The sequence below is a fragment of the Ranitomeya imitator genome, chromosome 4 (genome assembly GCF_032444005.1).
Source record: "Ranitomeya imitator isolate aRanImi1 chromosome 4, aRanImi1.pri, whole genome shotgun sequence".
Lineage (NCBI taxonomy): Eukaryota > Metazoa > Chordata > Amphibia > Anura > Dendrobatidae > Ranitomeya > Ranitomeya imitator.
The window spans coordinates 424,409,833-424,421,013 of NC_091285.1; the positions used below are offsets into that span (position 1 = coordinate 424,409,833).

At 47.2% G+C, this 11,181-nt stretch overlaps 1 protein-coding gene across 1 annotated transcript in view; it reads left to right on the forward strand.

The window, feature by feature from the left end:
- The window catches only part of NCAPH2 (non-SMC condensin II complex subunit H2), a 205,580-nt gene extending 194,800 nt beyond the window's left edge, over window positions 1–10,780 (forward strand). The window contains exons 18-21 of the mRNA XM_069765477.1: window positions 5,755–5,810; window positions 6,568–6,669; window positions 9,331–9,480; window positions 10,309–10,780. Coding sequence (XP_069621578.1) covers window positions 5,755–5,810; window positions 6,568–6,669; window positions 9,331–9,480; window positions 10,309–10,449 — 449 coding nt within the window. The 3' untranslated portion in view covers window positions 10,450–10,780. The remainder of the gene's footprint in view (window positions 1–5,754; window positions 5,811–6,567; window positions 6,670–9,330; window positions 9,481–10,308) is intronic.
- The last annotated feature ends 401 nt before the right edge of the window (window positions 10,781–11,181 follow it).

Here is an 11,181-nt window from a genome sequence, read left to right on the forward strand (position 1 = left end):
GCAGATCCCTCCCACGGCTGTAACCCCGCCCCCTATATCGGCACTTCTCGTCTGGGACGAGAGGCGCCCTGCAGATCTCGGGGGCCATATTGTTTTCCCTCTCTGCAAGGAGCACACGCGTCCTCCGGCACTCCAGGAACCGCCACGGCTAATTCCTCCCTGGGGACACAGAGACAGGACCGTGGGTAAGCTGCTTCAAGAAAGCTTAACCCTTTCCCTGCGTATACTGCCCGCTCTGTCTTTAAAGGCACTATGTCTCAATCCAAGGAGACAAAAAAGGGTAACAAGAAGCACACAGTGTTTTTCACTGTATGTGCCACTTGCAATACGGCCCTGCCCTGAGCTCACACTAACCCTTTGTGTGCGGATTGTGTCCCGGCCTCCATGCAGCCGCCTTCCGCCGATACCGATGCCGCCGACCCTGTGGAGCCTAGTCTCCCTGAGTGGGCAGCTTCTCTGTCACGTTCTATGGATTTTCTAGTCAGGGCGGTTGATTCCCTCCGGGGTCCCCCTTCAGGTCAGTCCGCGGTGGATTCGGGCGACGGTTCGGATCCGTCCACCAGCAGGGGGCGTACTCTATCTCCTCCTTCTCGGGGTTCCAGAAAACGGGTCCAGGTTTCATCCCCTGTCCATGGGCCAGTTGGTTTTTCAACGTCGACAGCCTCCGCCTCCCGGTCCCCTTCTCCAGACAACCCGAACGATTCTGAATGAGTCCGACGATTCCTGTGTTCAGGATCTCTCCCCCTCCCAAGAGATGCTCGACTCTCTCATCGAGGCGGTCAACCAGACCCTAAAGGTGACCGAGGAATCCGCATCCACGCCCGAACACGTGGTGTCGTTCAAAAAGACTAAACGTGTCCAAAAGGTTTTTGTCACTCATCCTGAGTTCAAGGAAATTGTACAAAAACATAGGGACCGTCCTGATAAACGCTTCATGGGTCAAAAGCCCATAGAGGCCCAATATCCCTTTTCTCAGGAACTAATCAAGGACTGGCTTCAGTCCCCCTCAGTCAACCCTGCTGTGTCACATCTCGCTTCCAAAACCATCCTGTCCCTGTCAGACGGCTCCTCTGTTAATCTGGCGGTCAGAGGGGTTCTTATCTGGCTCGCTCAGTCTTCGAGGCCACAGGAGCCTCTCTCTTCCCATCCTTCGTTGCCTCCTGGGTGGCTAAGGCTATGGTCGCTTGGGCCGAGACGCTTTCCTCGACCATGCAAGCTAGCAACTTACCTCCAGAAGCGATCAACCTGGCTAACCAGATAGCCCAGGCTGGGGACTTCGTAGTCAACGCCTCAATAGACGCAGCCAATTGCACTGCACAGGCAGCCGCAAATGCAATCTCCATTAGAAGAGCCCTGTGGCTCAGGGATTGGCGAGCAGATTCGGCCTCCAAGCGCTCTTTGACGTCTCTGCCCTACCAGGCTGGTCATTTGTTTGGAGAAAAATTAGACCAAATGATCTCGGATGCCACCGGGGGAAAAAGTAAATTTCTTCCCTAGCAAAAGCCTACCCGGCCATTTCGGTATCAACAACAACCCCGATTTCGGCTTTTTCGTAACAATACCAACTGGTCTTCTACTCCCTCTACCTCCGCATCAGGACGTGGCCCGCGCGGTGACCGAGGCTCCCAGGTCTCTTACAGACCTAACCATAATTGGAAACCCAGACCAAGACCTCCCGGGTCTAAGGGAGCCACTTCCCTTAGATCCTCCTCGCAATGACTACTTGCAGCATCCAGGGAGCACCAACAGGGTAGTAGGGCGGTTACTTTTGTTCCGCCAAGCCTGGCTCTGTCGTTTCCGACGAGTGGGTCAGGGAACTGGTGTCCACCGGATACAAAATAGAATTTTCTTCCCCTCCCTACGCGCTTCTTCCAGTCTTGCTCTCCAAAATCAAAGACAACAGCTCTTTTCCAGGCCATACGGGCACTTCAAAGGGACGGAGTCATCATTCCGGTTCCCCTAGACCAAAGGTTCAAAGGGTTCTACTCGAACCTATTCGTGGTCCCAAAGAAGGACGGATCGCTCCGTCCGATCCTGGACCTGAAACTGCTAAACAAATTTGTAAAAATCCGTCACTTCAGAATGGAATCCCTCTGGTCTGTGATCGCATCCATGGAAAAAGGAGAATTCCTGGCGTCCATAGACATCAAGGATGCTTACCTCCACATCCCAATTTTTCCTCCGCTTCGCATGTCGCGAAGAAAACTTCCAATTTGTGGCCTTGCCTTTCGGTCTCGCCACCGCCCCCAGAGTCTTCACGAAGGTCATGGCGGCTGCCATGGCCATTCTTCATTCCAGGGGAGTGGTGGTACTTCCGTACCTGGACGACCTACTGATAAAAGGTCCTTCTTACCCAGCCCGCGAAGAGTCCGTCGCTCTCACGGTGGATACTCTTTCTCGCCTGGGTTGGAAGATAAACTTCGAGAAATCTTCTCCGATTCCGGCCCAGCGGATCTCCTTTCTTGGGATGACTCTGGACACTTCTCGCGGTCTGGTCATCCTCCCTCAAGACAAGGCCTTGGCCTTGCAGCAGGGAGCTCAGTCTTTCCCATCCAGTCTCCTACTCATCCGATTCAGCATGCGCATTCTCGGGCAGATGGTAGCAGCCATGGAAGCGGTTCCATTTGCGCAATTTCACCTCCATCCCCTTCAGCATGCGCTTCTGTCGGCGTGAGACGGCAACCCGTCCTCCCTCGACCGCCGCTTCATTCTGCCCCCACGGGTCAGAAAGACCCTCAGGTGGTGGACGTTGAAGTCCTCCCTAACCCAGGGAAGATCTTTTCTCCCTGTGCGGTGGCTGGTGCTGACCACCGATGCCAGCCTGATAGGCTGGGGGGCGGTTTTCAACCATCACACAGCTCAGGGGCGGTGGTCCACTCGAGAGTCTCGCCTTCCCATCAATCTCTTGGAGATACGAGCCATCAGACTAGCATTGTTCCAGTTTCACCACCTTCTGGCGGGTCATCCAGTCAGAATCCAGTCCGACAACGCCACGGCCGTGGCGTAAATCAACCGTCAAGGGGGAACCCGCAGCAAGACGGCTATGCTCGAGGTGTCCCACATCCTGCTCTGGGCGGAATCCAACCTTTCGCCCATCGCGGCGATCCACATTCCAGGTGTGGAGAATTGGGCGGCGGACTTCCTCAGCCACCAGGGCCTCACCTCAGGCAAGGGGTCCCTTCACCCGGAGGTTTTCCAGCAGATCTGTCATCGCTGGGGGACCCCAGATGTGGATCTCATGGCATCCACGTTGAACAACAAGGTTCCACAGTTCTTTGCACGGTCACTCGACCCACGGGCCATCGGAACAGACGCCCTGGTCTTGCCTTGGCACCAATTCCGCCTCCCGTACATTTTCCCCCTCTTCCCCTGCTGCCGAGGGTCATCAAGAAGATCAGGGCAGAGGGGATGGGCATGGTACGCGGAACTAGTTCAGCTGGTCGCCGACGTTCCCTGGCGTCTTCCAGATCACGTGGATCTTCTCTCACAGGGCCCGATTTACCACCAGAACTCAGGGGCCCTGTCTTTGACGGCCTGGCCGTTGAATCCTGGATTCTAGGCCAAGCGGGTTTCACTCCCAAGGTGTCTTCCACCATGATCAGGGCTAGGAAACCCGTATCCATGCGCAGTTACCACCGTACCTGGCGAATTTTCTTCTCATGGTGCGATGCACAGGGGCGATCTCCCCTAGTATTTTCTATCCCTGCCATATTGGATTTTCTCCAATCTGGACTAGAGTCGGGACTTGCCCTTAGCTCTCTAAAGGGTCAAGTTTCGGCATTGTCAGTCCTTTTCCAGCGAAAGATTGCCAATAGATTGCCGGTGAAGACTTTTTTCCAGGGAGTCTCCCATGTGGCGCCTCCCTACAAAATGCCCTTGGATCCGTGGGATCTTAATTTAGTTCTCGGAGCCCTTCAGGAGACTCTCTTCGAACCGCTACAGGATGTTTCTCTGACCTTCCTCTCCTGGAAGGTAGTTTTCCTAGTGGCCATTACGTCCATCAGGCGGGTTTCGGAGTTGGCTGCACTCTCCTGCCGCCCTCCGTTTCTGATTTTTCATCCGGACAAGGCGGTATTGAGGACCTCTCCCGCTTTTCTTCCCAAGGTCGTTTCTTCTTTCCACCTCAATGAGGAGATTGTTCTGCCTTCGTTCTGTCCGGCACCGGTCCACCGCATTGAAAAGGCTCTGCACACTCTTGATGTGGTAAGGGCTCTTTGTCGGTACGTCTCGCGGACGGCTCCCTTCCGCACGTCTGATGTCCTGTTTGTAATTCCAGAGGGGCCAAGGAAGGGTTCTCCCGCTTCCAAAGCTACTCTAGCTAAATGGATTCGGTCGGCCATTGAAGAATCCTATCGTGCCAAAGGTGTTCCTATCCCAGCTGGGATCAAGGCCCATTCTACCTGGTCGGTGGGCGCCTCGTGGGCCATTCGGCACCAGGCGTCAGCACAGCAGGTCTGCAAGGCTGCGACATGGTCCAGTTTGCACACTTTTACCAAACATTACCACATTCATTCTCTGTCTTCTGCAGCCGTAAGCCAGTGGTACATGGGGTATTAGCATATTGCTCCCCACCCAGGGACTGCTTTTGTACGTCCCATGGTCCTGTGTCCCCCAATGAGGCGTAGGAGAAAAGGAGATTTTTGTGTACTCACCGTAAAATATTTTTCTACGAGCTACTCATTGGGGGACACAGCACCCACCCTGTTAGCCTGTTTGGCTTGTTGTTACTTCTTGGTTTTGGACATAGTTTGTCATTTGTTCATGCTCCTACTGCTTTACTACCGAACTGGTGAAATTGTAGCCAGTGAAAGGGTGTATACTGCAGAGGAGGAGTTAATCTTTTTGTTTACTTAGTGTCATCCTAGTGGCAGCAGCATAACACCCATGGTCCTGTGTCCCCCATCGCAGTCCGGGGCCTCCCATCTTCTTACGATGACGTCCTCTTCTTGTCTTCACACCGCAGCTTTGGCGCAGGTGTACTTTGTCTGCCCTGTTGAGGGCAGAGCAAAGTACTGCAGTGCGCCGGCGCCGGCCCTCTCTGACCTTTCCCGGCGCCTGCGCACTGCAGTACTTTGCTCTGCCCTCAACAGAGCAGACAAAGTACGCCGGAGCCATAGCGTGAAGATAAGAAGAGAACGTCATCGTAAGAAGATGGGAGGCCCCGGACCGCAGCGGGACCGCCCCTGGGTGAGTATAATCTAACCTCTTTCTTATCTTTCAGGATACATCAGGAGCTTATCTACAGCATTACAGAGGCTGATACCACTGATGCCGGTGGGCTTAGCTCTACGATTTTGGGGGTGACAGGTTCCCTTGAAAGAAGGAACATGTCAATACTTTTGTGCAGATCTGCAGCGTTTCTGCACCCTTCCATTATAGAAATACGCAGGGGTAAAAAAACGCATGAAATCCGCAACAAAAACGCACAAAAGCTGCAAGAAAAACGCAGCAAATATGCACCTGCGTTTTCTGCCAGGAGATGCTGATTTTGTTCAGAAAATTCTGCACCCAAATCTCTATACAGTGCTTAGGCAATCCCTGCATGTGTTGTGGCTGTTGAACAGCCATGAGACATGCAGCTGTGAGGACTCGAACATATTTTTCGAGCGTTCCGAAGACACTGGGTTAGCATACGAGCGTGATCGGATAACACCTTATCTCAGCATGTTCTCTTATCATTACTTATGTGCTTGTTTGATTTTAGACTTGCTTATTCTTGCCGAAAGGCTGTAAAAGATACTTTCTTCTTTGCAGATCCGTTGTACCTCAATGACCAACTGACATATGAAGACCTTGTGAGAAGAAATGTTGTAAGTGCAATACATCAAATTCTGTTCAGGTGGACACAAATTATAATTTCTCTGAAGGCCAGTGCCTTTTTTTTTCTACCTGTAATTTCTGGACATTTGAGAAGTTAAAATGTAAGGATCATATGTTGAATAAAAGTCTATTTTACATATATAGGTCCACTTTTAGCAACGCCGATTCCTTTAGCCCAGTATTTAGATAAAATGTGGGCTTTGGAGATCCATTTCTTAAAGGAATTATCCAGCCTTCTAATGAGACTCTGCTATCATTTTCAAGCTGTTGGAGTACAATGATCAGCACCCCCTCCAATTAGCTGATTGAAGAGGCTGCTTCTTCATTGTTTACTGCAACTTGCAGACTATTTGTCTGCATCGTACAATACAAGATTCTGCAGCAGTTCCACTGACGTGAATAGGACGATACTGCAATAACTTGTTTCGCGCTGTGAAATGTACAGAACAGGCAAGTACAAACCAGGCTGCCTATTGACATTTATAAAAACTGAAAAGCTCTCACTTGCACCATGGCCATTTCAAACATCTGATCAGTGGTGGGTTTTGATCTTAAAGCCTCCTCTGATAAAATATGGATTGGCTATTTTGCGGTAAGCCATGTTTTAAAAGGCTGAATAATACTACGAGCCCTGTTTTTTAGTGTAAGGATGTTTTTCATAATGGGATTTTTTTTTATATAATTTCTTGGGTGACATTTAATGTTGCTTAGAATACAAAGTGATTCTATTTTATTCTCTAATTTTAGGATTTATTTATTGCAAATTCTCAGAAGTATGCACAAGAAACGGTACTCTCCTTGCGTGTGCGAGAGTGGGAGGATAAAATGGGACCACAACTTCAAGAACAGGTATATGAAGAATAGGCTCTTAATGCAAACGCGAATCAACATCAGCAGTGAATTTTAATTTGTTTTTAACATAATTAAAGCCGAGCACCCATCTCAATTTCCATATACCGTACACGATTTAATCGAGAAATCATAGATTGGATCCTCCACGTGGACCATCATCTAATGGGCCCAAGGGAGAGCTGCTTTACCTCTGAAGGACGTGTCTTAATCCAGTGTAATCAGTTAACATTCTAATTTCTTCAACCTACCAGCTCACCTGATGTGAAAAATGGTAAAATCCATGTTACTCTCTTCCCCTGCTCCAGCGCTGTCTCTCCATCACTGCTCCTTTACAGGATTCAGCGGTGAAGTCCCAATTACAGTGCACATGCGTGCTACAGCCAATCTCTGGGCTCAGCAGTGATCCTACTGTAGTCAAGACTTCACCATTGCAGCCTGTAATGCAGAGATGGCGCATGGGAGTAACAGTGATTTTACTGGCTTTACATAGGGTAAGCTGATGGAAAAAATTGAATGTTAAAAACGCTTACCCTCACAATTAAAACTGATCACCCACTGCTTCCAGATTTTCACAACTGTAATCAAAACCCGACAATCAGTTTTACCTCATTCATGACATGTGCCATACATGTACAGTTCTAATAGGAAGCTGGTGTATGGAGCAGTCTCACTGGATTTGCCTGTAACAATGTTAACCTGTTAAATGCCTCTGACAGCGGCATTTAACACGTGCCGGCATAGGGGTGCGTCATTCCATACGCTCATCGGTGGGCTCGTGACATGATCACGGGTCGCCAATTAATTGTTGTGATAGCCAGGAGTCTGTAGAAGACCTCTGTGTTTGTCATTACAGAGCTCCTTTGAAACCCTGCCAGTGACCGGGATTGAAAGGAGACCGTAACTTCTGCTTTATACAGCGATGCCACAGCATTGCTGTATGTAACACAGGTGATCAGACCATCTCAGCCTCAAGTCCTCCCTGAGGGGACTAAGAAAGTTTTAAATATTAAAAAAAAAAAAAAAAAATTAAAAAAATACACCCTTAAAGTTAAAATTGCCCCACTTTGTCACCATTAACACACACATATATATATACATATATATATATATATACACACACACACACGTATGTGTGTATGTATGTGTATACCGTGTACACACACATATATGCATATATACACACACACACCGCACACACATATATATATATATATATATATATATATATATATATATATATATATATATATAGATTCACAGTGTTCTGAAAAGTCCAACCAATCAAGATATAATTAACCCAGCCGGTAAACACCGTAATTGAAAAGAATTCAATAATGCCAAAATTGTTGTGATGGACAATCGAATCGTCTCATCTATCGCAAAATAGCTTAAATTTAAAAAATTGTCCTGCCCTGCGAAAAATGTAGTCCCACAACCCCTTTGAGAGAAAAAATAACGGGTCTGGGACAGCATTTGATTTTTTATTTTATTTTTTTCAGCCACGAAAAAAAAACAAAAACACTGGACATTTTTTTTTGTATCTCCGTAATCGTACTGATGAGCAGAATCAAATTGCAAGGTCAATTTTGACCACAATACACAGAGTGGGATAAAATGTATTTAGTCAGCCACCAATTGTGCAAGTTCTCCCACTTAAAAAGATGAGGCCTGTACTGTACTATTTAAGCAGGGGGACACATCTGGCACTGCAGGATCCTGGCAGCGTAGTGTGTTACTGATGGTAGCTTTTGTTAACCTTGATCCCAGCTCTATGCAGGTCATTCACAAGGTCCCTCTATGTGGTTCTGGGATGTTTGCTCACCGTTCTTTTGATCTTTCTTTTGACCCCACGGGGTGAGATCTTCCGTGGAGCCCCAGATCGAGGGAGATTCAGTGGTCTTGTATGTCTTCCATTCTCTTATTATTGCTCCCACAGTTGATTTCATCACATCAAACTGCTTGCCTATTGCAGATTCAGTCTTCCCAGCCTGGTGCAGGGCTACAATTTTGTTTCTGGTGTCTTTCGACAGCTCTTTGGTCTTCACCATAGTGGAGTTTGGAGTGTGACTGTTTGAGGTTGTGGAAAGGTGTCTTTAATACTGATAACAAGTTCAAACAGGTGCCATTACTACAGGGAATGAGTGGGGGACAGAGAAGCCTCTTAAAGAAGAAGTTACAGGCCTGTGAGAGCCAGAAATCTTGCATGTTTTTAGGTGACCAAATACTTATTTTCCACCATAATTTGAAAATATATCTTGCCAAATCAGACAAGGTGATTTTCTGGATTTTTCTCATTTTGACTCTCATAGTTGTGGTCTACCTATGATGTCAATTACAGGCCTCGCTCATCTTTTTAAGTGGGAGAACTTGCACAATTGGTGGCTGACTAAACACTTTTTCCCCACTGTATACACCATGAAAACAATGTCAGAATTCTCGTTTTCCAGTACACTATGTGTTAAAATAAATGGTGTCATTGAAAAGTACAACATGTCGGCAAAAAAAGCCCTCATATATCTGTGTGGACATAAAAATAAGCGGCGTTGTTCTTGAAGGACAAAACGGAAATTGGGCCCTCGTTGTGACTTGTAAAGTTCAGTTTCACTGACTTTGGTATAGTATTAGAATGAAAAGATCTTCTTATGTATTGCATTGCAGGAAGACAGAGGAGCCTTCGATATTCATGATTATGGAGACCGTCTAGTGTCACAGTTTAGTAGGGTGGGAGAGTGGAGATCGTTTGCAAGTCTAATGGCCAACAGACAACCCTATGAAGTTTGCAGATACATGCTGGCATCTTTACAACTGGTAAGTGAGCAAAGCTGATCTTATTCTTTGATATTGCTGTGATCCGATATTAATGGACTTGCATAGATCTGCAGGCTGAACTGGGCAATATTTGTATAGTACCGTATTTTCCGGGGTATAAGTTGACTTTTTAACCCCTGAAAATTGTCTCAAAAGTCAGGGGTCGTCTTATACTCTGGGTACGTCACATTCACGTGACCGCGACATCATCGCAGGTCCTACGCTCAATGCATCCTTAGGAACGGAGGCCACCGCTGAGAGTCGGGGGCCGTCGGAGGGTAAGTATATCCATATTTTTTTTTTTTTAAACATGAATATGGATCCCAGGGCCTGAAGGAGAGTCTCCTCTCCTCCAGATCCTGGGAACCATCTGCACCGCACACACCGTATAAGATGACTGGACGTATGAGATGACCCCCGTCTTATACGGCGAGTATATCCCAAATTCCATATTTTATATGGAAAAGTTGGGGGTCGTCTTATACACCCATTCGTCTTATACACCAGAAAATAATGTAATTATTTTTGGTAGTTCTGTGCATCAGTAGTACTGCAACACAAACAAGGAGTACACAACATTATCTAAACCTTTAGGATAAAGATTATGAGCAGCTTACAGCATTATTATTTTACATGGCTTTTTGTTGTCAGACTATGAACTGTTGTTTTTTTTAATTTTTTCCTTGACCATTATCCATGATCTATTGACTGACGGTTAATCTCTGGAGAATCAAAGTTCCCATTGGCTTCCCTGCTCTATTTGCATGGAGCACGTGGGCACAATGTATTTACAAACAATGCAGTACTGACTTTTGTTTTTTCCAATAGGCCAATGATTACACAGTGGAGGTGTCCCAGAAGCCACAGCTGCATGAAGGACTGGATACAATGGCTCTACGTCTTCTCAGTCAGCAGAAGGCACACGAGAGATTTAAGACATATACTGCTCCATCTGTTTCAGATCAGTGACAGTAAAGAAAAAAAACAGTTTATTGCACCTTCTTACAGCAGAGTCCATCAGTTTTACTAGTTTTTGTAACACAGTGATGCATAATTCAGCATGTGACGTGGCTGCCCCCCCAAAAAAGGCAATTACATTGCCTAATGGGACTCATTTTTCCCATGTCTTCTAGTGATGGAGGAGTCTTTTGTCTTTTTTTTTAATGCATTTCATTAGAGAAACAAGTTTTTATTACATTTATATTCTGTACATACTTTTTTTAACCCATATTTTGTACAGTTTCTTTTGGTCTACTGTACCTGTTTTTAAATTTTTGTATGTATAAAATTAATCTATATACCCACTATTGTTTTTTTTTCTTCTCTCATTATGACATGGTAACTTTGAACATAGCTTCACATAGGAACCCTTTTAACCCCTTCGTGACTTGCGCCATACTAGTACTGAGCTTCAGGAACTGCATTTATGCCAGCCGCAGTACTAGTGCGGCACCGCGGTCTCATGGTGAGCGCTGCGGCGATCGCGTGCAGTTGTCAGCTGTATGTGAGAGCTGACACCCTGCAGCAATGCCCACGATCGGTGCTAGCACCGATCACGGGCATTTCACCCCTCTGATGCCGCTGTCAGTAGTGACAGCGACATAGAGAGGCATCGTGCAGGGACGGGGGCTCCCTGCACACTTCCTTCAGAATAATGCAATGGTCTCCATGGAGACCCTCGGATCCAAGAAGGCTACGGGG